We start from the raw sequence: 27,085 nt of genomic DNA on the forward strand, positions 1-27,085 counted from the left end.
GCGGCCGCCCATGGCCGGGCCCTGCTCGGCGCGGCTGCAGGGCGACGTGTCCGCCTTCACCAGCGCCCTGCGCACCCTGGTCAACGACCCCCAGTTCAGGTGAGGGGCCGGGGGGGCCGCCGCCGCCCCCCCAGCCACGCCGGAGCCACGCCGGAGCCCCTCCGCTGCCTGCTCGGTGCTGTTTTCCTGCGGCCCCGAGCGCTGCTGGGGGGGTTTGGGGCCTGCGGGGCCGCTCAGGGAGCCCCGGGCAGCTGGTGGGGCCAGCACGGCTTGTGCACACCTTGGGTGATCCCGCATGGCTTGGGCAGCCGCGTGGCAACAGGAGCCATGGGCTGCCCGGGTGTAGCCTCTTTCCCCGGGACAGCCACCGTCTGCCTGGAGGAGGGAAAGTCCCCACGTGTGCCCAGATCCCTTCTATCCCCAGCCCTGGTGCCAACAGGGTGTGGCAGTGTCCCAGCATAAATCCCATGCTGGGGCTCCTGCCCTTGCCTGGAGTGGGGGTATTCTCTTATTCACTGTGCTCCCCAGGGGCAGCATCCTGTGCTCAGCTCCTCTCCCACCCTGGTGCTTTACTTCCAACCTCCCCACACCCCAGGGGGAAAGCCACAGCCTGGCTGTCCCTACCACCTCCTTCCAAAAGTGGAGAGCTGCTGCCTTGGCTGTCCCTTACCTGCATGGTATGTCCTGCCTGGTTGTGGTCATCTTCACCTACTTCCTGCTGAGGTCTGGCACAAATTCCAGAGTATCTGAGGAAATCCCCATCCCTGCTGAAAGTTTTGGCCACCTATAAGAGAAATCCCAGTGAAAACTCCCCACCCACAGCGTCAGGCAGTGGGGAAGCAGCTGTCAGTGCCTGGTCATCCCCAGCCCGTGTCCTGCTGCTCACATCTTGCATCCCACACCCCTCAACCTGCATCCTGCATCCTTCCTTCATTCTGCATCCTGTAGCCTGTAATCTGTGCTCTGCATACGTCTACTTCATCCTGTATCCTTCCTCCTTCAGCCTGCACCCTGCACCTTTGTTCTACATCCTGCAGCCTGTCCCGCATCCCAGACCTTGCATGCCATAATTGCAGCTTGCATCCCGCACCCTTCTTGGCCTACTTGGTTTATCGTGTGCAGTAACAGTCATGGAGGACCTGTTGGGCTCTGGTCACATCACCCAGCATGCCCCAGCTGTGTGTCTCCTGATAGACACTTGGAATGACCCAAGGATGGTGGGCACATCCACTTCCCTGTGGGACACTCTGAGGGTTGGGCCATGGGTTTGTGCATGTCCTCACGGCAGCTAGAGTTTGGGTGGCATGTCTTCTCCTCACTGGCCTGCTGGGATGGAGGGAGGGACAAGGGGATGGATGGGCCATGGCCACAAGTGCTCACAGGCTGGAGACTCCGTGCCCTTTGCCTGTTCCCTTTCCCCTGATCTTGCCTCCGTGTCCTGGGACCATGGAGCTGGGGAACCTTACTAGGGAGCTGAAGGGGACCAGGACAACAAGATGTGCCTTGTGCCCCAGTGTGTCCCACAGGCCTTGGGAGGGCCAGTGCCAGCCCTGCCGGCAGCGAGGCTTCACATTCCTGGAACAATGAGTCAGTTCCCATGAGTCAAGGAGGCTGATCCTGGTGACAGCCACACTTTGCTCTGCTGTGCCAAAAGAGAAAGTCACTTTCTCCAGCTGTCCCTGACCCTTCTCTGCCCTGCTCAGTGCTGGCACTCAGGACTGTCTCTGCTAGTACCTGTGGCTCTCTGTGCTTTCCAGAGGACCCATCTCACCTTGCCTGCAGCATTCAGGTGGCTGCAAGGAGCTGCCAACAAGGCCCCCTCTGTGGCCCTGCTGGGACACAGGATTAAAAGCACCTGAATTAAAATTAAAGGGTACTGCCCCGCTGGGATGGGCACTCAGCAGGTCCCTTCATGTGTGCCCTGTCCCAGCCCAGGGTATCCTGTGCCCTTGCTTTCCAGGCACCCCGTCCCTCACGGTCCCCTCTCCCTGCAGTGATGTGACGTTTGTGGTGGGCCCGGAGCAGCAGAAGGTGTTTGCTCACCGCTGTGTGCTGGCGTGCCGCTGTCAGGCTTTCCGGGGGATGCTCACCCAGGTGCCAGTGGGCAGCCAGGACTCCTCCAGCAGTGTCCCAGCCCAGGGCCCCTTCATCCTGGGCAACGTGCAGCCTGAGGTCTTCCTGGCTGTCATCGAGTTCCTCTACACCAACAGTGTCACCCTCAACAACCACATCGTGAGTGGGGATGGGGCTGGTGGGGACCGTGGACATGGGAGGGACAACGGGAGGATGCAGGAGTAGGGGGTGCTTTGCAGATCTTGGTGTGCCAAAGTTGGAGGATGTTCTGCGTGGTGCTTTCTGGCTGGCTAACAGTGCAATGAGTGTGTGAGGTCTCAGCCCAGCAGACTGAGGTGTCCAGAGCACCTTGTCCCAGCCTTGGAACAAGGCTGTGCACAGCTTGGATGCTGAGAATGGGGACACCACAGCAGGAGACTTAAACTTGCCTGCATGTGGCAGCCTTATCCCCCATACCCCACCTGGGAGCTCCCATGGAGGTGGGAGCACACAAGCCCTTGGGCTGCTGTGCCCATCCATGGCCCTGCATGCTGATTCTCACAAGATCCCTTTTGCCTGCAGGCACTGGAAGTGCTGACCTCATCGGTGGAATATGGCTTGCAGGACCTGTGCAAGGTACGGCCCTTTTTAGAGTGGGGGTGATGGTGTCTGAGTGTCCCCGTGCTGGGGAGCACCCCAGGATGGTCCCTGCATGGCTGGTGGCTGGAGGTGGCTCTGAGGAAAGCACTGTGGTGCATCACTCAGGTCCAATGCAGGCTCAGTCCTGCTTCTTGATCCTGGAAGGTCTCTGCAGGGGGATTCCCCTTGAGGGGGTGCACCACTGTCCAGAAATCCCACAGGGGAATCCTGGGAAATCATGGGGAAGACTGGGGGGTTTCACGTCTCCCACACAGCAAAGGGCAGCAGGAAAGCCCCTGTGCTGTTGCCCACGATTTCTCTCTGGTCATCTGACAGAGTGATGCAGTAAAGAAAGCCCCGACCCTTGGGAGCAGTCAGCACCCCGGCTGTGGTGCTGCCAGGGGGATGCTGCTTTGGGTGGGAAAGTTCTGGGAGGACATCAGGGAGCAAAGTGGAGGGCTGGGAGCCGGATGAGGAGGGGGCAGGGAGCTGGAGCAGCTCGGTGTTGGGGAGGGTGGCCAGGCCACGTCATCAGGCTGATTCCTGAATTACATCGGGCTGAACTCGTGACCTGCTGCCTCGGGCCAGGACTTCCCCTCCCTTCCCACCACGCAGTGGAAGGACCTCGGGAGCTTAGGAACTGCAGGCTGCTGTGTACCAGGGTGGTGGGATGGGACCTGCCTCATCACCCTGTGGGGACAAAGTTCTGATGTGGCACAGAGCTGTCAAACAGCTTAAGCGGTGTTGAAAAAAAGGGGGACCCAGTGCTCCAGCTACACAATTCACACCCCATTACCCAGCAAATGCATCCTCAGGGGGGATGACCTACAGTGGGGAGAGCCATGAGGAGGGGTGGGAGGAACGGGGGCTGACCAAGGACAGCGGGGAAGCCTGTGACTGTGTCCCTAGATGCAGGGTGACATCATGTCCCTCCTGCCAATGACTCAGGGCCCTTCTGCCCCAGCTGACTTCTCCCTGCATGTGACATCCCCTTGGGTTTCCCAGGGACTCTCTCTGCCAGGCAGCTGAAATGGGCAGGAGTGAGGTCCCACTTGCCAGTAAATGTGCAGGTCTGGCTGCATCCAACCTGCATCACTCGTGTGGGATACCAGAGGAGTCCCCCGGGAGTCACAGGCAGAGCACAGCTGACAGGCAGGGCTGAGTCAAAGCTGGGAATGCCTAATGCACTGCATCTGGCACCAGGATTGTCCCCTGTGACAGAACATGGCTGTTGTTTGTCGACAGGGTGATGGGACCCACCTGGGGCTATCAGGTTGGCTGGGTTTGGTCAAATCAGGCTTGGTCCCTGGCTTAATCAGTGGCCGAGCTGTCTGCCCACAGCCATGCTGTGAGACCTCATCCCACGTCCCACTGCTATCTTGTGAAACCCTGGGGGGCTGGAAGTGCCTCTGTCCCATGTCCTGGGGACTCAGGATGCTGAGAGTTGCACGTGGGGATGGCAGGGTTGGGTCCCTGCTCTGCCAACCTTTTCCCTGTCTGCCTTCCAGCTCTGCGTCAAGTTCATCAAGGACACTCTGAGTGTGGAGCAGGTCTGCGAGGCTCTGCAGGTAAGACTGACACCAGTAGCGTCAAAAAAGGTTAAAATAACCATAAAATTTGAGGCAGGAGCAGGCCTGACCCTCCTGCTCTTGGCTGGATGGTGGGGCTACCACCATCTCCCCAGCTTTGGCCCATAAGCTGCCCTGTCAGCTCTCGGGCACATTGTACCAGGGCTGCAAGAGACACTGGAGCCACCAGAGCTTGTCAGAGAAATGTCCTCACACTGCCCTGAGCAGGGCTGGCCAGAACTCCCCAGTGCCAGGGCCTTGCCATCATCTGCATGAAATGGGGGGTCACTGGGTTTGTGCAGTCCCAAAACCCGTACTGAGAGTTGGGGCACCTAAAAACAGCCTTAGGGAGGTCCTAATGGCTCTACCATGCTCCTTGGTAGGACCAAAGCTGTTCCTCAAAGAAAGGGGATTTGTTTCATCTCCCACAAGCTGAAGGGATCCTCTTGGAGTGAGGTGCCTGCCCCAGAGCACAGAGCTCCAGCCAGATGTGACGCCAGACCACCGTGGCATAAACAGAGCTAAAACTGGCCTGGAGGAAACAAAACAAGAAACCCCAAAACCCCAGAACAAAACAAACCTGAAAAAAACAGCTCGTCTTCCATCCTCACTTGCGTCAGTGCTGGTCCCTTGCTGTGGTGGAGGGGGAGGTGATGTTCACCCTGTCTGTGCTGGTCCCAAATACCCTGCACACAGGGGCTGCCACCACGGGGACATGGGGACATGGGGACATGCCCTCCTGGTGCCCAGGGCAGTGCCAGCCCTGGGACAAGCATTGCTCAGTAGGGCTGGGGGAAATGAGAGCACCCCAAATTCCTGCTGCAGTGGGGGATGGCAGCTATGGGTCAGGCTGGAGCTGGCATCAGGGCGTAGGGCACTTGTGGAGGGGCTTTAAGCTGGCCCTATGCCCACCCAAGGAGCACTGGGGACTGGTGGTCCCACGTGCCCACAGAGTGACCTTGTGAGAGAAACACCAGGGCTTCTCCCCCACTGTGGGCTGGATGATGTTTCTGAGCAGCAGTGGAAAATAACATCTGATGGTGGGGCCGGATGACCAAAAAAACCCTTTGTCTTGGGGCAGGCCAGAAGGTCCCCTTCCTCCCCACACCCTCACCATGGTACCCACACACAGGGATGTTCACCTCACCTGGGTCCCTGAGAGTGCCCATGTCTCTGTAGGGCTTTGATGGGTCCTGCCCCAGACCCCAGACTTGCAGGTGTCTGTGTTGTCCCACAGGCTGCGGTGGCCTATGGGCAGACAGACCTCCAGCAGCACTGCCTGGCCTTCATCGAGGGCTGCACCGCGGTACGGCACCAGGTGATGGGGGAGCATGGTGCAGGGTACCCCAGGGCTTGGGGGGCACGTGGCATGGAGAACATTGTGGGACACAGCATGAGGCAAGGGAGCCAGGCCGCTAAGAAAGGGGTGTCTGGAGGCTGGGAAAAGGAGCAAATGGTATTTGGAGAGAAGATGCTGGGTGTCAGGCAGAGGCAGGCTGGGGGTACTGGGATGCCAGGGGATTGAGGTCTTGGGGGGGAGATGCTGGGGTGCCAGGAAGGGATGGCACCAGGATGGGTCGTATGGCCTAATGCCGGGGTGGTGGTTGCGTGGGGTCGTGGTTCCAGTGCCCTGGTGCTGTGCTGGCAGGCAGTGGTGCAGACACAGGGCTTCCGTGAGCTCTCAGACGTGGTGCTGGCGCGGGTGCTGCGCAGCGACCGCCTGGCCGTGGATGAGCTGGACCTGGTGCAGGCTGTGCGGGAGTGGGCACACGTCAGCTCGGTGAGTGTAATGCAGCGGCAACCACCCAGGGGTGCCCACGCTGGGAACCCAGGCACCCTCTCCCAGGGCTGTGTGAATGGACACAGAAGCTGTGTCACTCTCCCCAAGCCCCTGCCTTCCCCAGTGCCCAGGACATCACCGGCCCTATCCCTCACACACTGCTGTTGTCAGGCTGTCCTGGAGCGGCCGGTGCCTGAGGTGGCTGCTCTGCCCGTGCGGGAGCTGCGCCTGCCCTTGCTGGCACCCGGTGAACTGGTGACACTGGAGAGCCACAACCAGCGGGATCTGCTCATCCCGGTGAGCTGCTGCCAGTTCTTGTGGTATCCTGGCTCAACTCCAGGGCTGGAGGATGCTGCAGGGTGGGGTTTGGGTTTTAATGGCCCCATTCCTCTCCCCATCCCCACAGGTGGAGAGCATCGCGGCGGCCTGGCGTGCCCACGCACTGAGGAAGGGCAGTGGGGTGCCCTCCCGCCTCTGCCGGCCCCGCCGTGGCACACGGCCCCGTGACCATCACCGGCACCTCGAGCCACACACCAAGTAGGGGCTGGGCAACGAGTTTTGTCCAGCCCAGCCAGGGGCTCTGCAGCAGGGCAGGCTGTGGGGCTGGGCACTGATGCTGCCACAGCCGAGAGCATCGATAAGGTGCTTTGTTCTATGCCACGGGTGTCAGGGCTAGGGCAGGATGCCGAGGTCACCCCAAAAAGGGATGCAGGGACTGGGGGCAGGGTAGAGCTGGGCTATGGGATGGGTTCAAGGGCAGGGCAGGCAGCCCATACAGTGGCCGAGGGGTGGCAGGGCTGCAGGGGTCCCTGCGGGATGGGGACCCAGGATGAGCTCTCCCTTCCCCGGGGCCGTGCTGCCCTCCCCCGGCAGCGGGGCCATGGTGCAGCGGGAGAGCTCCAGCACCTGCCCAGGCAGGGACACGGACCCCTGGGGGTTTGGGAGGGGGACAAGTAGGAGAGGTGGCACGGGCATCTCTGCACAACACCACAGGCTCCCACCCCCTGAACCCCTTGCAAGTCCTGCCAGCAGGCCACACATACACACACACAGATATGGGCTGCCAGCCCCCCATCTGCCACACGCACTCTTACACACAGTGTGCAACCCCCCTTGCGCCCCACATTGCGTGTGCAAACACAGCTGGGTCTGTCTCAAGCACGCAAAACCCCACTCCAGCTGTACCCGCCAGGAGAAAGGGTCGGACACAGCATGTAATTTATATATAATATATATATTTACTCTTTAAAAATAAACCTTCAGTCCCCACTACCGCCTGTACAAACTACAAAAATAAACCTTTGCTCTCTTTGATATAAATAACTTAGATGGCGTGTTGGGGGGGGAGGCTGCCCACCGTGCCCACGCCTGGCACGGGGACAGGGTCCCCGAGGCCACCCCTGCTCAGCGGCAGTGTCTGGGGGCTGGGGGGCTGGGGCTGCAGGCACGGCAAACACCGCTGGAGTTAAAGTGCTGGGTAAGGGCGCGGACGGTGCCCGGGGTGGGGATGGGGACAGGGGCTGGCTGCAGGGACAGCCCCGTTGCACGGGGACATGGTGAGAAATATGGTTTCCCAGCAAGATGTGCCTGGTGGCACTGTGGGAGCCCACGTCAGCATGCACTGTCCTGTGCGTGCTCCAGCACGTGCCATCACCTGGGCAGAGCACGGGTGTGGCACGAGGGGCCGTGACCCTGGGGACAGCTCAGGGGCTTGGCACAGCAAGGACCATTCCAAGGATCTCCCCCTTCCAAAATCCTGCCTGTGCAGTGGGGAGCAACAGTCTCCCTTTCTCCACCATGGCACATCCATGATGTCTAGCCCTTCCATGCTTGCCACTGGGGAAACTGAGGCACGGAGTAGCGCATCGGAGGGGGTGAGCTGCCCACGGAGTGGGGGCATGAACCAGGTCTGCACCCCTGGGCTCCTGCTGCCTCCAGTGGGCAGCCCTGCACTGGCAAAGGGTCTGCCCGCTCCCTGCCTGCACTCTGGGCAGCGGGGCAAGGCCGTAGGCTGAGAAATAAATCTTTTAAAATAAGCTTAAAAATATATATCTCTCTATAGATAGTTTCCCTTTGCAATAAATAAAGGTGGGGGGTGCCTGCCCCAGGCCTTGCCTGTGGCATGCCAGGGCACAGCTGGCTCTGGGACTGCCCCTTTATCAGGATGGGGGGCATCAGGGCACCCTGTTGGGGTACCCCAGCTCATGGCCTGGGATGGGTGGTCCCAGGAGGAGGTGATAGGGAGCAAGCAGTGACCCCACAGAGGGGGAGCTGGCATGGCACCAAGTCCACCTTGCCAGCAGCTCCAGAAACAGAGGGGGGAGTTAGTGCTTCCATTTCTGGGGGGCAACAAGTCCAGGGCAGGATAACGCCAAACCCTGGGTGACAGGACATGGCACCAACGGCACAGCCTCGGGTGAGGGACACGCGGGCACGGCGTGGCCTGCACACAGCTTGCATAGAAGTGCCAGCCTGCCCTACCAAGCCCTGTTGCAGGGTGCAGGGGGGCCGGTCCTCCTTGGCCGAGATCGCTCCGGCCATTAGCAGCACAACGCGGGCGACCCCGCTCTGCACCCTCCTGTGCCCACTGGGTGCTGGGGAGATGCTCTGCCCAGGAACCAGCAACCTGCAGAGAGAGAGAGAGATTTGGGGGGTCAGCTGGGTCTCTCCACACACACCTCACACCCCCACTCTGCCATGCATCAGTCCCAGGGTAGGGTGTCCCCACGCTCACCTAGCGCTGGGCACCTGCCCCGTGGTGTCCCATGCTCTGCATCTCAAAGGCATCGGGCACGGCAGTGCCGCTGGTACTGGGCACGCTGGGCTCGTCCAGGCAGTCCCGCTCGCCGCTGGCAAAGCCCTCAGGGCTGAAGCTGGGGTAGGAGCCAGGCAGTGTGGGGTGCAGGGCCACTGTCACCGACGCAGTGGCCGTGACGGTGGTGTAGCTGCCAGCAGGACCCTGCAGGTGGGTGCTGTAGGTGGGCAGGGCTGCAGTGGGGGCTGGCCGGGTGCCCGGTGGGCAGGGCTGTAGGTGTTCTCGGGGCAGTGTGGGGCATGGCTCCCCAAAGGGCGGGGTGGGTGCAGGCTGCGGGCCAGAAGCCTCCTTCTTCCCCTGAACCTCCAGGCTGTCCTTGTAGGGCTTCAGCACCTGGAGGGGGAACATGAAGCATGAGGGTCCCCAGTCATACTGAGCATTCCTCCAGCAACACCACCAGCACCACATAGGCACCCATGCCCCAGCTCTATCCATGACCCTCTCCCAAGGGATGCAGGGGAGCCGGCGATGCCACGACGGGCAGAGACACTCACAGTGATGTGGGGGAAGCTGGGGTCCTTGCCAGCCTCCAGTAGGATGTGTGCCGGGGTGGGGGGCACAATGAAGGGTCCCCGGGGGTTGCCTGGCCCCACACCCTCTGTGTAGTGCTCCGTGTCCGAGGGCTCAGTGAAGGTGGCAGGCCAGGCTGGAGCACGCCGGACATACAGCCCTCCAGGACCCAGGCATGGGGGCACCGACTCTGGTGGGGTTAGGCAGGGGCCATTATCCACTAGGGATGCCTGGGGAGAGAAGACAGTGTTGGAGGAGCTGAGGATATACAAAGATGGAAGAATGTGGAGAAGCAGAGTATTGGGTTGACACGAGGATGGGGATGCAGGTGATTCCAGGTGAAGCAGGGATGGGATCAAATGGGTCAGGGAGAGATGAGGGAAGTTGAGTGTGGGGTGAGGGAGGAATGGGGTCAGGTAGAGGCAAATTGGATATGGGTCAGAGAAAGGATGGGGTAAAGGAGGGATGGTACAGGGTGATGGAAGGACTCAAGTGAGTACGAGACAAGGCTGGGACTGGAAAAGGCAAGCATGGGTATAGGGTAAAGGGAGGACAGGGTGAGGGGCAATGGGGGATGGGGAGGGATGGGTACAGGGTTGGGGAGGGCCAAGGATAGGCAGGATGGGGGGTTTTGTACCTCAGGGGGTGGCCCGACGACAGAGAGCAGGACGGGCAGCAGCACCAGCCCGTTGAGCAGCCCCAGCAGCGTCAGGATGGTCAGCACCGCAAAGAAGTACCTGGGGGCCACAGGGAGAGGGGGTAAGCAGGCACAGGCATCATGAATCACATCCCACCCCAAACATGGCTTTCCATGCCACATGCCTAGGCCCCACGGTGTCTCCCCAGTCTCCATGCAAGATGGAATGGGTGTCCCCAGCAAGACACATCCTCACCAGCTGCCACACATCCCCACCACCAGCCCGAGGAACTGCCACACTCACCCGCTCCCTTTGCCAAAATTTTTGGAGGGCAGCAAGTGGCTGGTTTACCCTCCTTCAGTGCTCACCTCATGATGAAGTCAAACTCGGAGCCGGCCAGCATGAGGACACCCAGGAGGGTGGAGACAGCACCATCCATCACGGGGGCAAAGGTGTGCTCCAGCGCTGCGGCCGAGCGCACGTTCCTGCTCCCCACAGCTGTCAGGAAGCCCTGAGTGGGATGGGGATGTCACACAGGGCTTGTCCCTGTGTGCCACCCGTGGTGTGCTACCATTGGCATATGGCCAAGGGGGTGAGGGTGCCAGGGAGTGGGAACTGGGCTCACCAGGGCCACGTGAACAGTGAACTCCACACCGATGCCCACCGAGGCGATGAGGATGACCACCGGGATGGCGCTCAGCTTGATGCCCATCAGCCCCATGATGCCAAACAGCTCCACAGCCATCATGGCCAGGATGGAGACCTGAGGGGTGGTGCAGTCAGTCAGGGGTGGCTCTGACTGGCTGTCCCCTCTGCCTGGCAAGCTTGATGCTACTTTTCCATATAGGGCAGCCTCATGTCACTGACCCTTTTCCCTCTATTTGGATTCCCTCTATATTTCTATCCCAGCCAAACCCTATTTGGAGTGTCCCTCTGTCCCACCTATTGGGGGCGGCCCTCACCATACTCTGCATAAATGTCCTCAAACCCCTGCCCACTACACACGTTCCCTTCCTAAGAGGTGTCCCTAATCCCTCCATATTGGTCCCCCACTCACTGCCACCTCCATATGGGTGCTTCCATCACCCCCTTCTTCATGGATATCCCCAGGTCCCCCTGTACCCTCCATATGTTCCCTTCATCAGTGATATAACTGACCCCTCCATACAGGAGTCCTCCACCCACTGTCACCCCTATATGGGTGTCCCTTCCTCCCCAGGGTGCCCCTGGCCACCCCACTGCCCAATTCCCATGACACAGGTACCCAGGGCCACTCAGCAGGACGGGAGAAAGGCTGCATGCCCCTGACCCCACCCATCAGGACCATCCCCATGCATCAGGGTGCGTACTCACGATGATGCCAGCTGTCCAGGGGTTGAGCAGCAGCAGGGCGCAGACGAGGAAGGTGCAGGCCAGCAGGATGCTGATGGCCAGCAGGAACCAGTGCCGCAGGCCGATGTACTGCTCCCAGAAAAGGAAGGGGTATCCGCTGGGGTAGCTCAGCACGCCGTGGCGCTGGGCGGCCTCCCGGCAGATGGCCCGCACGCTCTCGATCGCCTCCACGAAGTCGGACGTGCGACGCAGCCCACTCAGGTAGAAAGGGAACTGGGCGAACTCCAGCGGCTGGGCTGCTGGAACTGGGGAGAGAATGGGCAGTGTGAGGGTACAGGCAGTGTGGGGCTACAGGCAGCATGAGAGCATCACGGTCACACCAGTCGGAGTGTAGCCTGATGCCTGGCTGGGTAGCATGGCTCTTTGGAGTGTGTGGGGAGCAGGCTGTGGGCAAGGAGGAGGGGTTTTCCCTGCCAGCAGGATGCTTGTGGGGTAGCGGGTCACACGGACCAGAAGGGAAATAGAGGGGCTTCTTTGCACTGAGATGCTCATGAGCTGGAGCAGGGGTGCACTGCTGTGTGCTAAGGGCACAGGGAGTGCACAGAGGGCTGCTCAGGGTGTGGAGTGCAGGGAGACACGGGTGGGGCACTGAGAAGCAAGGTAGTTTATCAGATGGGATGGGGGATGTGGGGTGTTTTCCTTCGGGGCTAAAAGGTGTGGGAGTAGGTACTCTGCAGGAGGATGCCACAGGGAGCCCTCTGTGCTCACTCACTTCGCAGGTTCTCGCCCGTGGTGTCGTACTTGTCATGAATCCACTCAGGTGGTGGGGGGTAGAAGTTGGCCTGGGAGGCAGCAAAGCCCAGGGGGTCGTTGCTGGCCCACACCGTCAGGCAGATATAGAAGGTGTCAGGGGGGATGATGCCGTTCTCGTCCACCAGCCGCCGCGTGGTCAGCTACGGGAGAGACAGGAGAGGGCATGAGCTGGGCAGCAGGTGCAGAGTCATCCCCAGCCCAGTCACTCCAGCCCTGTCCTCACGCACCTGATTGAAGTTGAAGGGCTCCTTCTTGTTGCCGGTCTGGATTAGGAGTTTGTATGCCAGCGCCCCGTCCTCGGAGCCATTGCGGTAGCTGTCATGGGTGATGCGCCCGGCCTGCCAGTCCCTGTCGAAGGTGGCCTGAAGCCCTAGGGATGCAGCACGGGGACTGAGCATCCCTGGGGACACACCATCCTGCACATCACCCCATGTGACCCAGGGAACACGGTGCCAGCGGGATGGGTGCACAGAAACCCCAGGTCTCAGCTTCCAGTGCTGGGCACTTTGGGACTACCCTCCCCAGGGTGATGCACACCAGAAAAGGCATTCCCAGGTCAGCAGGGAGCACAAAGGCTGGGGAGAGGGTCGTTGGACAGGGGAGATCATGGAAAAGAGGTATGTCCCTCACCTCGCAGCCAGTCCTGGAAGTAATGGAGCCACATCTTGGGCAGGTCGCGATTTCCTTCCCGCACCACATATTTCACGGTGCTGAAGGCCTGGTGCAGGCTCAACAGGGCAGCTTGGGCACCCGGGTAGTGGAAGCCGCCCTTGGTGACAATGAACATGTTGTAGAAGGAGAAGTACTTGAACTGGGCCGAGATGAAGGCGTGCGCCTTGGTGTCCCGTGGCACGATGTCCGTCAGGTAGAGGCCATCATGCACCATGGTGGTGCCGTAGAGGCTCAGCCCCAGCAGTGCCAGGAACAGCACCACTACTACCGCCTGTGGGGACAGGAGAGGGGTCAGGCAGGGTCCCGTGCCACCCACCCACCTTGGGTGGCACCACCAGGGCCACCTCCACCTCACCTTGGTCCGGGTCCGCAGGAGGAGCGGGGCGTACTTCTCACGGGCGAAGTCAGCGAGGCTCCAGCGGCAGAAGGGCAGGGGGACGCACTCCCGCCTACCCTTGGCCTCATCCAGCTGCGCCAGCAGATCCCGGGTGGAGCTGGATGGGGCGAAGACCTGAGAGCCCAGGGGGTCGCTGGGGGGCAGGAGGACGGCAGGCGAGGTGCACACCTGGGAGGTGGGTGGCAGGACGGTGACGATGTGGTGGCCCGAGGGGTCACACCGGGTGAAGGCTTGCACGGTGGTGGTGATCTGGGTGCTGGTGGCCACGCCAGGATGCCCATAAGGGGACGGGTGGCAGGCATGGTTGTCGTTGGCGTCCGCAAGCTCTTGCGGCTGAATCTGGATAACCCGTGAAGAGCAAGGGCTGTGGAGAGAGTAAAGGAGGACACAGGGAAGGATGAGATGTTTAGCCACCCCATGCTTCTCGGGGGAACTGCAGGGTCAGCCCCAGCCCAGTCAGCCCAGCACCAGTACCTGTAGAAGCAGCAGAGGATGTCGAGCCGGCGTTTCTCCCGGCGGTGCAGGTCCAGGCTCAGGATAGCAGGGAACACAAACAGCACCATGGCGAAGTTGAACACCACAACCACTGCAGCCTGCAGAGGTAGTGGGAGACATACATCAGAGCAGGGTCTGGCCAGCCCTTCCCACCCCCCAGAGATGGACTGTGGCCCTACCTGGAGGGAGAAGGCACGCAGAGCAGGGATAGGCACCAGGGCTGCCATGAAGAAGGCAATCATGTTGCTGACAGAGGTGAGAGCCACACTGGTCCCCGTGCGCTTCAGACACTCACCTGTCCGCTCCTGCAGACAGAAAGAGGAGATGATGAGAGGGGCCACGGGGAGGGGGGAGGGGCCTGAGGAGCCCCCGGGGCAGCACTCAGTGCTCACCTTGAAGGGAACGTGCTGGCTGGTCTCGGTGAAGGCATGAGCCAAGAGGAACATGTCATCCACCCCAATGCCGAGGGCCAGGAAAGGCAGGACCTGCCATAAAGCAGTCGGTGTCAGAAAATGGACATGGCCACCACCCATGAGGGGACCCAGTCATCCTGCAGCCCCCATGGTCCCACCCTCCCTGCAGTACCTGGCTTTTCCCCCAGCACATACCTGGGTGGTGGCTGCATTGAAGGAGATGCCCAGCAGTGAGCAAAGCCCCAGGCCAGAGGCAACGGAGAGAGCCACTAGCAGGACCCCAGCCAGGCCCACGGCCCCTTGGGACTTGGAGCAGTCCCACCGCAGCATGGTGACGCAGGCATAGGCCAGCTGGAAGAGCACAGTGGGTTAGTGGGAACGGGGGGCGACAGAGGGGTGGCGGAGGACAGAGAGAAGGGACACACGCACCATGAGGAGGTAGCCCCCAGCCACACGGATGGCGCTGACGTCAGAGAAGGACTTCATGATGTCGTTGAGTGTGGTGGTGGAGAAAGCGTGGACACTCTGTGTGGCGTTGGGAGGGATGGAGTCCTGTGCCAACTGACAGAAGTGCACCCCGTTAGAGGAGTCAGGACCCCCCACCCTAAGGTACAACCACCCCAGAGCCATTCAGGGTGTCAGTGTCACCACTGAGGGTCCCTAGAGACCCACTGGACCACAAGAGAGTAGTTAAGGACCCGTGGCCACAAGAAAAGCTGGGCATAGGGGGATGCCATGCACAGGCTCAGCCCTGCACAAGCCCCATGTGGGAGCTGTTTCCAATGCCCACCTCCACAAATTTCCTCTGCCAGGCCTCCAGGATGGCTCCTGCCTTCTCCTCGCTCCAGCTGATGTCATGGATCTCGTAGTCATCCTTGAAGTGCTCATAGAGCTGCCGGGGGCTCATGAGGAGGAACATGGTCTGCAGGGCCTCGGCGCTGGGGGACAGGCACACACCTCGCTGGGACCGGCTGCAGTGCCCCAGGATGCAGGAATGGGTTGATCCCCCACCCACAGCACCCAGCCCCACTGCAGACACCCAGGAGAGGACCCAGGCATCCTGCCCCCTTCCTCCCTGTGCTCCAAAGTGCTGCCCTGCTGACTAGCCCCATGCAGTCGTCAACCTCCCAGACATCCCCGCAGCCCCTCCGGCAGCCAGGGCAGGTTTCCTGCACTGTGCCTTGGGGATGCCCGCACCGCAGCAGCTCTCACCGTAGCAGCTTGCCCTGGGAGTCTTTGGTTGTGCCGCCTAAAATCAGCTCCTGCTGCCAGCGCATGAACTTCCTGGAGAAGCCGTGGCAGCCCCCTGAGAGTTCAGCCGGGATGTCAGGGCTCTGCAGGTGAAGGGAGGCGTTAGGATCATGAGGCAGGCAGGAGAGCAGTAACCCCCACACCCTTCCTGATTCTCACGTACTGTGACCCACCTGCTGGCTCTGCTTGTTGGGGGCACTGGGGGGGCATTGGGGGTCCCGGGGGTCCAGACAGGGCCGCTCCATGTAAGCCTGCCCAACCTCTGCCTTGTCCAGCAGCTCTTTGAAGCCTTCCAGGGATGTGAACTGCCCCAGCTCCTCCATCAGCTGCAGAGGGTCGAGGTTGCTCCACTGGATGTCGGGGCGGCCCCTGGGCAGAGAGCAGGACTGGGGTGATGTGGGATGCCAACACCCACATGCAGTACCACCACACCACCACTGCCAACCCATCCCATGGGTCCTGGGGGTGCCCTCAAAGGCAGGGTGTGAGGACACAGAGGAGCAGCGTCAGTCAGTCCCCAGCACATCTCTTACCCCCTCCGGGGGCCGCCTGCGGCATCCCCCGTGCCCTGTGCGGTGCAGCGGGCCATGCCCTGAGTCAAGTAGCGTGCCTGATCCTGTTAGTCCGGGACAAAGCGGGGGGAGCCGGCCCTGCTGCCTGGCCCCGCTTTGTGTGAGCAGTCAGGACGATTACTGCCCATGGGCTAACATCTTGATAGAGGGGAGCAGGCAGGCAAGAGCTCCCAGCATCCCCCTACAGCCCTTCCTGCCATCTCCCCCCAAGCTGGAGAGTTTGGGGCTCAGCAGAGGTTCAGGAGGCTCAGGACACTGCTGGGAGCTGGGCATGGACCAGGTCCTTGGAGGTCCAACAGGACCCCATGGGACTTGAGTACCCAGGAAAAGAGTTTTTCCCATTGCCTGCAGATGCTCTGCTCCCTCCACCCCAGCCTGGGGAGCTGGGGGCCAGCTTCCAGCCTCACTCAGCTTCTTTTTTAAGACAGAAAGGACACACAAAAAAGCCAATAACCCAGCCCAGCGCTCCAAAGAGGGGAAGAAAAAGCCCCAAGCAAGTGTGGGCTCTGGGGAGAAACACAGCCTAATAATTCATGAAGGCTGGCTGGGCCAGAGCTGGCCGCTCGAGATTCCCACATACCAACCGGAGCTGCTGCTGCTTCCAAAGAGAGCCCCTTTTATCTGCTTTCGCTTGCTTCACTGAGCCAGGGCAAATCCTTTTGTCTTTCCATAGATTGCTGCTCTTTGTTCTCCCAGCTCCCGCCCCGCTCACCCCTCGCGTTAAAAAGGGGGACGAGTCCCCATGGGCTGGCCTGGCCGGCGCTCAGCCGGGGTGCCTGCCCGGGCACCCACTCACTCAGCTGCGAGGGGAGATGAGTCCCATCGCTGCTGCGGGTGCCACCCTGCCTGCCCGTGTACCCCAGCCCCAGGAGGATACTGCCCACCCTGGCAGGTGATGCCACCAGCATCCTGCTTGACACAGCCGCCCCAGTTCCACTCGCTCCTGCTCCCAGCAATTCCCCAGGCTGGGATGGGGAGAACCTGAGGTCCTGGGGGGGCCAAAACCAGCCCCCTAGTCCTGGCTGGGGATGCTGCGGCCCCTTCCCCCTCCTCCCATCCGCAGCAGCCTGAATAAGGCCACTATTTCATCTGTTTGGCAAGGGGCAGCTTTCAGAGCAACATTAGCATGAGAAAGCACGGGGCTGCGTTTGCTGACAATGCACAAGCCGCCCCAGCTCTCCCGGACAAACACACGCGTAAACAGAAGGAATGTGGGGGGGGCTCCCCCGGCCCAGCCCGGGGTCCCCAGCCCCACCACCGCGGTGTGAGGAGCTGGCTGGGAGTCACCTGCCACCCACCCGGGGACTCTGCATCCTCTGTGCCCATTGGCACAGCTCAGGAGTGTGGGTGCCTCCTCACCACCGTGGCGTGTGGGGGGTGGAGCGGCCTCAAGGACCTGCCTGTGGCACAGTTACTGTCCCAGAGTCCCCATCCCTGGCTGGGGGGACAGCACGGCATGGCAGGCACAGGCCAGTTCCTGCCTGTGGGCTGCAGCCCCCCTGCTGTGGTGGTGCAGCCCTGCCCGTGCCACCGAGGCCAGGCAGGCAAGAACAGAGAACCGTCCCCAGGGTGCTGACCCAGCAGGACAGCAATGTTGGTGGGACCCTCCTGGGGCTGAGCAGGACAAGCTGCAGCAGCACTGAGGCACCTCGGAGCAGACAGGGCCAAGCTACAAAGGAAGGTCAAGCACAGCCCCCTGGCAGCACCCCCAGCTCCTGCTCTCACCCATGGCCACCCACACCCAGGACAGTCCCCCACACAAACTCACGGGAGATAGGCTGAGCCTCCCTGCAGCTTGGATCCTTCCCAGAAGCAGTCCAGTGGCGTCAGGATCACGCAGGGGAACAGCTTCTCTATCATCTGCGGGAGAAGGAGATGCGAGGGGTCAGCAGGGATGAATTAGACCTCTCAATCTCCCCCAGCCCTGCTGAGCTTCCTAAACCTGCGCCTTCCCACATGCAGCCACCAGTGCTTTTGCAGCACCTGCCCCGTCCCCACCACAGCCCATCCACTGCCATTCTCGGAGGGACTGATCTCCCGTGGGGGGCTCCCAGGGGGCCAAGCCATGACCAGCACTTACCCTCTCTATCATGCCATTCTCAATGATGGGGACACCTGACTTGTAGCAAATCTTGTTCAAATCCCACGATCTGGAAAGGCAGAAGGAGGAGCTGAGAACAGGCAGAATCCCATAGGGGACATGGCAAGGGCTGGTGGGACGTGCAGGGCACAGCAGGGATCCCTGTCCCCCATCTGGAGCTGGACTCACTTTCCATACAGCGAGACTTGGACCTTGCTGGCTGCCAGGGCCGCCTCGAGGTGGAGCTGCAGGGCCTCCTGCGTCAGGATATTGTCCCCATCCCTCTTCGGGGTCTGGATCAACATCTGGGAGGTGTAGACAGACTCCTCGCCCAGCTTCTCCTTCGTGTAGCGCAGCTCCTGGCTCACCCGGCTGCCCGCTGTGGAGGGGACCATGATGTGGCCTGTCAGTGCCAGGGCTAACAGAACCCCCATCCCACCAATTTGTCCTGCCCATCAGGATGCCTAGGGAATGGGATGGACAGGAGCAAGACACTGCAACATCGGATGGTGCCACGTCGGTGTGGGGTTTCCCAACTGCTGCATCCTCTGGGTGCTCGCAACCAAGGGACCCAAACAGGGAGCACCTCAGGACACACTGGACCAGGCATCCTTCTTCCCACCAACATGGCTGTTTTCAGCCCCAGAACAGCTGGTTGGCTTTACTTTCCCCAGAAAAACCCCACAGACAGATGGTTGGTGAAGCAGAGGGGATGCCCACCTATGCACTGTTGTAGGTGCTGCAGATGCCCCAAACGTGCCCCTCACACAGCAAGCGAAACTGGGGACACCCCATCCCATCCCAGCTGCTCCCTGGCACTCCAAGGCAGGCAGTGTTTTGACCAGGGAATGGGTGCAGGGAGAGGCAGGCATCCCCAAGTCCCTGCCAGATGTAGGCTGTCCCTAGAGCGGTTTGGGGACACGGGAGGGAGATGGTGCTGGGGACGTCACTCTTCCCTGCCAAGGCTCTGGGATCTGTCCCTTGATGGCAGCAGGAGAGCTCCAAGCACAGCAGGGCCAAGGTTTCCGGGAGAAGCCGCCGACTTCATTTGCGGCTGCCTCGGCGTGGAAGAGGAATCCCCTCCCAGCCAGCGTGGCTGGGACCAAACCCTGCATGGTCTTTCGCGTGGCTGAGCACTATCCCGGGACAGTTGTCCTCATCCCCTTTGAATGAGAGGCTCCCATCCCCCGTGGCACAGCAAAGGGGGGGATGACACAGCCCGGAGGAGGGTGGGAAGCGGTTCCTGAGGCACCCCCCAAGCGCAGCACTTAGCTGTCCTGCTCCCAAGCCCCTGCCCAGGCCGGGAGGGATGCTGTGTGTAGCCCCCATCCCAGTGCCACCCACCAGGGGTACCCAGGGTGCCCAGCATCGAGTGCACCCCAAGGCAGTGCTGCTGGCAGGGGCGAGGCCAGCTCCTGCCCAGCCCCAGGGAAGCAGGGGGGGTCAGAATTCATCTGCACCAGGACGCTCCCTCAGCAAGAGGCGGGGGCCCCGGCGGGCCTGGCCCCCAGCCAGCACTGAGGAGGCCGGAGCGAGACCGCAAATAAGGAGCAGAATCTTCCCTTTTAATGACTTATTATATGGGTTGGTGTTTTGGGGGTTTTTTTTCCCTGCTTTTTGGGAACGGGGAGGGCAAAGCATCTTTATTGTTTCTGGCTGGGCCAGGGAGCAGCTGGTGTCCATCAGATGCCAGTTGGGATGGAGGTTGTGCCAGGGACAGGGAGGGGGGGGACATGGCCCTGGCTTTTGTGTGTGTGTCAGAGGGGATAGCAGCACCCAGGGCAAGGGGACAAGGACACAGGGAGGGTGGGTGTCACAGGGGGGAAAACAGGACACCCATCCCATTCCCAGCAGGCTGGGAGGTCGGGCAGGAGGTGTGCCAAGCTGCTCTGATCTCAGCCATGCCACCCACACCGAACCCGGGCGGGAGGTGGGACACAGCAATGGGGGGGTGCCCGGCCTCACTCCCGGGGGATGCATCCTGCTGCGCCCTGCCGGCATCTCCGCCCAGCACGGCTGCGGGAGGAGCCACACATCTGCAAGTGGGGAGGGGGGGGGGGGGGGGGGGGGGGCCCCCCCAAAAATAAAAAAGAAAAAAAAAAAAAAAAAAGAGAGAGAGAAAATCAAAAGCCGTCCCTTGTAATTAGTGTTAATTTGGAACAGGGCACTGCAAGCCGTCAGCAAGCTTCAAAGGCCGTGAGGAAGCCTCAAATTCCAACACCCTAATTAACCAAAGAGCAACATGAAAAGACAAGGCAGCGCACACAGGGCTGCCAAGGACACTTCAAACGGGCGCGCGCCCGCCGGCCGGCCAGCCCGGGAGCGGGGAGAGACGCCCCACGCCGCACGCAGCCCCCCGGCCGGGGAGGAGGCTGGGGGGGCACCCCGATACCAACAATGAGCACGTTAATGAGGAACTGTATGTAAATTCTTCCTTTTTTTTGTTGTTGTTGTTGTTGTTTGGTTTTGGATTTTTTTTTTTTTTTTTTTAATTCCAATTAACAAAGGGAGCCCTTGGCTTTTTCATGCGAAGGGCTCTCTGGTTCCAATCAGGAGTCCGGGTCCTGCTTACTAACAGCCTGCTCTGCTCCCCAGCAGGGTTTGGCTTCTCCCCCCCTGGACCCCCATATCACCCCAAAATCTCACAGTAGGGCCCGGGGGACAGTCCCTCAAAGCAGTCATGCATTGCATGAGCATCCTCTCCGGGGTGGGCACCGCCCCTGGGTGCCACTGGCTGGGGGTTTCATGCTGGGGTGTTGTGGGGTGCAGGCTCACAGCAGTGTGGGCTGGAGGGTGGATTGGCACCCCAATGCCCACTTGCACTCCAAACAGCAGGGGTGCAAGAGCAGGCTCCTGCCATGCCCAAGCAGGGAGGGTACGGGTGCCAAGGAGGGGACAGGGTCCCTGGCAGCGAGGACGGCTGCGTGTGCGGCTGCCTCCCTCTGCGGGCCGTGCCGGGGGAGCTCTCCCCATAATTACAGCATCCGCCACAAAATTATAGAGCAGGGCAGGAGCCTCCCTGCCCCCTCCCCGGCCACCCTGCCTGAGCCATCCCCCTGCCACTGCTCCCCAAACCCTCCTGGCACAGGACTCACAGCTACGGCACTACAGCCAGCTCACCCTCGCCCAGTGGGACTGGCTTGTGCCCTTGGCTTCAGCCAAGACAGATCCCCAGCCCCTGTGCTGCCCCCCCCCCCTGCCCAGGAAGAGGTCTGACCCCAGCTCACCCCACATCCTCCCAGGGGCTGCCAGAAGCTCCCAGACTCAACTCAGAGGGTCTGGAGTCAGATGAGCCCATGCTAGGTCCTGCTGCCTGCAGCGCAGCTGCAAAGCCCCCCAGCACAGGGCTGGTCCCCATGCAGCCCCCCCCCACCTGTCAATGACCACGAGGGCACATCCCACCACGCTTTCCCAGGGCAGCAGGTGGGCAAAACCCGTGGTGCCCTGTCTCCAAGCACCCAAGGGTGGGGGGCAGCATGCTGAGCGTGCCAGGGCAGTGTGTCTGGGTGGCAGTGGGAGGGCAGTGGGTCGGGGCAGGCTGCCAGCCCCACACTGAGCCCTCCCTGCCTGGCAAGGGCAAAGACAAGGGAGGGATGTGGGAGGTGCTGAGGGCCTCAGAGAGGCACTGGTGTGCCCCCAGGAGGTGCATGCTGCTGCAAGGGCCACTCTGTGTTCCCCCAGGGTGTGTGCAGGCTACAGTCAACAGCAGTGCCACCACACTGCAGATGGGACCCAAGCACTGCCAGCAGCTGTCACCACTGCTTGGGTGACCTGGGTGGGACAGGATGGGAGGAAGAGAGTACCCCGGGTACACATCCTCATTTGGCCCCCAAAAATCAGGCCCTGTCCTGCCTGCTGTACTGGGGCTACAGGATGTGGCAACTAACGTGGTGAGTCCCAGATTCAGCTGATGCTCAGGGGATGCTGCAGCCCTGACCCCAGCTCCAGCTGAGCAAGGGAAGAGCTGGGGGCAATAAGGGGGAGGTCCCTTGGTGAGCAGCCCCCTTTCCACAGCACAACATCCCAGTGCTAGAGTTGGAAACCACCTCTCAAGTGCACAGCTGAGCCCCTGGGAAAAGCCATCCCCATGGGGACCCCACCCTGCAGCACCCCCACTGCTACAAGGGGCACACGCAAGGGGCAAACACTGGCCTGTGAGCAATCCCTCGGCACTGAGCGAGCGCATCCCGCTGGCAGATGTGTCCACCCTGGGTGATTAGAGCCCCAGGGGCATCAGAGGGATGCCAGCACCACCCTGCAACTCAAGCACTATCCCGCATCCCGGTGGGAGGGGGTCCCGAGGCACGGCCCCAAGCATCCCTCGGCAGCAGCTTCCCGTGCTGAGCGGCGTGCAAGCCGGAGGCCACCTTCAAAGTGTTGTGGGGCGGATTAGCTGGATTAGGGAGGCAGTGAAAGGACCCATGCTGCTCTGGAGGAAGTCTCGCCCAGGGCACGCTGAAAGAGCCATTTTTACCTGTCCCGGCCGCTACCGCCGGCCTCGCCAAAAGCCCGGCGGCCCCGTCCTGTCAAAACACGTCCTCCCGGCCCCATTCACCCCACGGCAGGTCCCGGGAAGGGGGGCAGCTGGGTGGCAGATGGGTGTCCCCAGCAGCACTGAGGGATAAACGAGGGCTCAGCCCTGCCCCGGCACCTCTAACCAAACCCAGCCCCACCAAAGGGGCTCCCAGCTAAGTCAAGAGGGGCGGCAGAAGAGGGGGATGCCTTCAAAAAGCCAGCGGCTGAAAGGGCCCGTTTGGGGCCAGCTCCCCAGCCGCCGGCCCCGGCCAAACTCTTTTGTTTAACGGCAAAGCTAAATTAATGTCTTTATTACCCCAAATCGCGGGGCGGCGGTTCCCAGCGCAGGGAGGGGGGACGCCGGGAGCTCGCACCGCCCCGGCCAGCTCCGAGGGGACAGCACGACCCCCGAAAAAGAGAGAGGGGGGAAAAAAAAAGGGGGGGGGGGAGAGGGATTCAGTTGGGAACTATTCACCGCTAAGACTCCTGTCAGCATTGACATAAATTTCCACTGGTGTTGGCATTTAGGCATTTGCCATTTCCATATGTATAGGGCTGCCTGTACTAATTATGCTAATCACCCCCTCTGTTGGCTGCTGTGAAAAATGGCCACATTAGGCACTCCACTGCTTGCTAATGTCACTTAATGTGTGGTTGAAACATACATTCATCCCCCTCTGAATGGTGAAATTTTTCCACATTGCTGGCTTCATTCAGGCAAGAAATGAATTTTTTGAACTCAGACCACTTTTCCAGGCCCGAGGGAGAGGCAGATAATAAAACCCTCTTCTTGGGCCCTGGCGCTGCCCCCTCCCAGCCGCCAAATAACATTTAAAACACAAAAAAAAAAAAAAAAAAAAAAAAAAAAACCCCCTTCCCTAAGTCCGTAGATATATCCAAGTTGGAAAAAAAAAAAAAGAAAAAGAAAAAACCTACTTTCTAGGAAATAAAAAAAAATATATAAGTTGAAAAGCAAAGCAAAATGGATAGGGGTAGATAAGCCACAGCCATCTGTAAAGAGTCTTCCAGTCTCTTTGGGTTAATTAGCAAAATTTTCCAGCCCAGAAAAGCTGACCAAGCTGTCAAAGAAGGGAAAAGGAAGAGCAAGAGGTTTCTCACTCACCTCCCAAAGATAAATAAATAAAGGTGAACTGCCTGTACCCCACCTTCAGGCTCACCCAGAAGCCCCCCTTCCCCTACTTCCTACCCCCCTTCCCCAAGAAGAAAGGTTCTTTCAGAGCCAGAGGGGACTTTGAAGCAAAGGGGAGAGCCAGGCAGGCAGGTTTTTGGGGTAACAGGGACCTTGGCACTTCACGGCAGCAATGCCCCAGCTGCCCCTCACTCCTCCAAGCCCCCAGGGGATGGGGGCAAAGGGTCCCCAAGGACACACAAACCCTGCAAACAGAAAGGACAGCAGGGTCCTGAAGGAAAAATCCCACCAGGCCAGGCAAGAGGGTCCCCAGGGACACTGGGCTGTCCCTTTCCTTTCCATGAAGCAATACCTGTGTCACCACAGCCCGAGAGAAGCGGGGACCCTGTCTCCCCAGGACACCCATCTAGGGACAGAGCAGGGACGTGGCAGTCCAGGAGCCGCCCCTCAGGAGTGAGGCTGGCTCCAGCTGGATCCCGGCAGGCATCTTGTTGCCCTGGACACAGGGACAAGCTGCCATCAGAGCCCCCCATACTGTTTGCACTAGCCCCACGCAGCTCCCCAGATTCACCCGCTCCTTTATCAGCCCCTGCACAAACATTCCACCCCAAAAACCCACCCGCTGGCAGCAACGAGACCACCCACCTCTCTGTGTGCCCACCCAGGAACGGCCATGGCATCCCACTCACCCACACTGCTGCTGCCCCACACCCCTCCACAGGACCCACCATGCACAGTGGGGACAGGGGCTGGGGAGAGGGGCCACACAGACGGTGGGGAGGGCGTTCAATCCCCATTCTTGGCTTCCTGTTGGGTTTTCCCACCCTCTATGCCCCTCTCTCTGCAAAGAGAGTCAGTCAGGGTCTCCTCTCCCACTTGCCCTGCCATGTGGGGAGCCCCAGGCTGCATCCTAGCCCTGTCCCGGGTGCCAGGGAGGGGATACCCTGCGCCAGGTACTACTGCAGAGATCAAGGGAGGGCAAAAGCTACCGTCAAGGGGGTTGGAGGTGTCTCAGATTCATGCCCCAAGCTGGGAACAAGGCAGCAAATTCCCCTCGCCCCCATAAAATACATCCTATTTCATCCCACCAGCACATTCGGGGTGTCCCTGACCCCTCCAGGAAAGGGACAGGGCCTTCTCCAGGGAGACTCAGCAGCTCTTTGAGAGCGCGACGGCTGTGCGGGGCGCTCGGCTGTTCCGGTTAGGAATTAACCCGGCCTTCCTTTGAACCAGCCCTCAGTGCTATAAATCAGGCAGACCCATTCACCACCCAGGGCTCTGCCTGCCCAGAGCTCACTGCCCCGGCCCCTTGGCCCTAAAGACGCCCTGGGAGAGCTGGGAACAGCTGCCAGGTGTCTAGAGGTAACTCAACACTCACCGCTAGCCGGGGTTTCAAAGCCTCCGAGTGGCTAATTGCTTTGGAGGAGCCTAATTGAACATTTCCACAGTCGAGTCCAATTTATGGGGTGACACGGCCTCCTTCCATCTCCCAAATAGGGATGCAGGTGAGGCATAACCCCAGAACACTGCAAGAACCCCCCCAGGCAGCCCCCAGAGCTAAGGACATTCCCGGAATTGGGATAGGGGACCCTACGCTTTCCTACAGTGGCCAGTGTCACAGCCCAGGCTTAGGAGGACATACTGTCAGCATGGCCCCAATGCTGACCCCAGCCATGGGGCCAAAGCAGGGCTGTCCACCCTATTCCCGTGTTTTGGGAGGAGGGAGATGGGACAGCAGTGCCATTCCCCCACGGGAAGCAGCTCCCTTCCTTCCCCTACTCACTAGGAGCCCAGCTCCCAGAGGGCTGAGGTCAGCCTGCAGTGGGGACAGCCCGGAACAGGGTCACACTCTGCTCCTGCGGTGCTGAGACCTCATGTGGATGAGGTGGCTGGGGTTGGAGCATCACCACTCCACATCCCTCAGCCAGGCCAGGCAGAGGCTTCATGGAACCCTAAACCATCCTGCCTCTGAGCTGGGACCTACTGGGCTAGGACGCTAGGCCCAGTGTTCCCTGCACACATACCCGATCCCTTAGACACCCCACAGTGCTGCCTTGGGGCTGGGATGGACCACGTTCCTACAAACATCAACTCACACACCCAGAGGGGGCAAGAGCTAGGGTCTCCAGCACTCCGGGGTTCCCAAAGCTTTGGAACCAAGCTGATGGGGCACCAACTTTGCCAGTCGAGGAGCAAGAACTGCGCTGCTTCAGCCTGGCACAACAGTACCAGGCTCACTGCAGAGGGACACACACACCAACCACCCTGCCACACACGTGGGAACATGAGAAAGTAGTAGCTGAGAAAATCCAAAATCAACTTCAAGTACTCTGAATCCAACCATAGCCTGGGAAACTGTGTCCTGCTCTCCAGGGGCAGCCCAGGCCCATCTGTCCCCCAGTAATGCCCAACCCCACACCAGCAGGATAGGGTGCAGTGAGCAGGGCTGAGTACACTCAGGGGATGCTTTGGTCTTGCCAGAAAATGCGGAAGCCGAGACCAGCGGCGAGGTAAGGACCCACAGATAATTACGGGGAAAGGAGGCAGCCCCACAGCTGATACACAAGACTGAAAGTGCCACTGCAAACCTTCCTTCCACATCCTGACCCATGCATGCTTGCCAAGGACCCCGCGGGACTAAAGCCACCTCAGTCACATCGTCCTTGGTGGTCGCAGGTTGTGCCAACGCCTGAGGACGCTGGGGCTGTGCCACCCAGGAGCAAGGCACGGAGGGGTCTGCCCCAAGTGCACACTCCCGGGGGAAGAGCCCTCCCAGGAAGGACAAGGCGGGGCCCTGAGTAGCACTCTCAGCAGGGCACGCCATCCTCACCCAGGCAGCACAGATACAGAGCAGGGGCTGCACGCAGACCCCAGCACACCCATCGCCCGGGAAGGGGCAGGATACGCTAGGTCAGTGGTGTTTCACCATGGAGTAAAGAAAAAAAAAATAAATTAAATCCAGCTCCCGACACTGAAGAAGATGAGAAGCCATGAGAAAGGGAAGGTTCCTGAGAGAGGCCCCCGGCACCCACATTACAGCCAGACCGCAGTGTGGGGGAAATCCCCCAAAAGCAGCTGCGGTCGCTCCTGGCCATACCCATGCGAGCAGGGAAGCACGGTGGGGCACAGGAAAAGCTGGGTTTCTGGGCGCTTCCAGCTGTCCCCAGGCTTGGCCCCTTCCCCATCCTGCTCTCCACCCCAGTGTGCCGCAAGTCCCATTCCCCCTAACAGGAACAACCACAGCCGCTTTCCCGGCCACAGTTTCACGAAACGCTGACTCCCTGCTACCCCAAAAGCACAATAAAAATTCGACGGAGCTGGAGCCACGACCCAGAGTAAGGGAACCACGGAGGGAGCGTGTCCCTCTTTCAGCAGCCACTGCTCAGGCTCTGG

The 27,085-nt window shown here is 60.6% G+C and overlaps 2 protein-coding genes across 3 annotated transcripts in view; one reads left to right on the forward strand and one right to left on the reverse strand.

Moving 5' to 3' along the window:
• BTBD19 (BTB domain containing 19) lies at positions 1–7,310 on the forward strand. 2 transcript variants are annotated; one of them, XM_027649233.1, is made up of 8 exons: positions 1–99; positions 1,995–2,232; positions 2,635–2,688; positions 4,200–4,259; positions 5,497–5,565; positions 5,908–6,039; positions 6,211–6,336; positions 6,446–7,310. In XM_027649233.1, the coding sequence occupies exons 1-8, from the start codon at positions 11–13 to the stop codon at positions 6,578–6,580; spliced, it is 903 nt and encodes a 300-aa protein (XP_027505034.1). In that variant the 5' UTR covers positions 1–10; the 3' UTR covers positions 6,581–7,310. The 2 variants fall into 2 exon arrangements, with proteins under 2 accessions (XP_027505034.1, XP_027505035.1); XM_027649234.1 differs by lacking the exon at positions 5,497–5,565.
• Positions 7,255–27,085, reverse strand: part of PTCH2 (patched 2) — a 22,397-nt gene continuing 2,566 nt past the window's right edge. The window contains exons 3-24 of the mRNA XM_027648860.1: positions 18,217–18,406; positions 18,028–18,097; positions 17,716–17,807; positions 15,549–15,744; positions 15,337–15,458; positions 14,915–15,062; positions 14,554–14,685; positions 14,320–14,475; positions 14,104–14,196; positions 13,891–14,016; positions 13,691–13,809; positions 13,175–13,580; positions 12,778–13,090; positions 12,375–12,517; positions 12,107–12,287; positions 11,356–11,639; positions 10,628–10,765; positions 10,371–10,513; positions 10,002–10,101; positions 9,349–9,594; positions 8,774–9,187; positions 7,255–8,665 (exon numbers count right to left, since the gene is read on the reverse strand). Coding sequence (XP_027504661.1) covers positions 8,774–9,187; positions 9,349–9,594; positions 10,002–10,101; positions 10,371–10,513; positions 10,628–10,765; positions 11,356–11,639; positions 12,107–12,287; positions 12,375–12,517; positions 12,778–13,090; positions 13,175–13,580; positions 13,691–13,809; positions 13,891–14,016; positions 14,104–14,196; positions 14,320–14,475; positions 14,554–14,685; positions 14,915–15,062; positions 15,337–15,458; positions 15,549–15,744; positions 17,716–17,807; positions 18,028–18,097; positions 18,217–18,406 — 3,812 coding nt within the window. The 3' untranslated portion in view covers positions 7,255–8,665. The remainder of the gene's footprint in view (positions 8,666–8,773; positions 9,188–9,348; positions 9,595–10,001; positions 10,102–10,370; positions 10,514–10,627; positions 10,766–11,355; positions 11,640–12,106; positions 12,288–12,374; positions 12,518–12,777; positions 13,091–13,174; positions 13,581–13,690; positions 13,810–13,890; positions 14,017–14,103; positions 14,197–14,319; positions 14,476–14,553; positions 14,686–14,914; positions 15,063–15,336; positions 15,459–15,548; positions 15,745–17,715; positions 17,808–18,027; positions 18,098–18,216; positions 18,407–27,085) is intronic.

The sequence above is a fragment of the Corapipo altera genome, unplaced genomic scaffold (assembly GCF_003945725.1).
Source record: "Corapipo altera isolate COAL_440 unplaced genomic scaffold, ASM394572v1 112, whole genome shotgun sequence".
Lineage (NCBI taxonomy): Eukaryota > Metazoa > Chordata > Aves > Passeriformes > Pipridae > Corapipo > Corapipo altera.

Coding starts and splice junctions, on each gene's coding strand:
- BTBD19 (XM_027649233.1), top strand. CDS start 11: ATGGCCGGGCCCTGCTCGGCGCGGCTGCAGGGCGACGTGTCCGCCTTC. Junction 4,260..5,496: donor AGGTCTGCGAGGCTCTGCAG/GTAAGACTGACA, acceptor GTTGTCCCACAG/GCTGCGGTGGCCTATGGGCA. Junction 6,040..6,210: donor AGTGGGCACACGTCAGCTCG/GTGAGTGTAATG, acceptor TGCTGTTGTCAG/GCTGTCCTGGAGCGGCCGGT.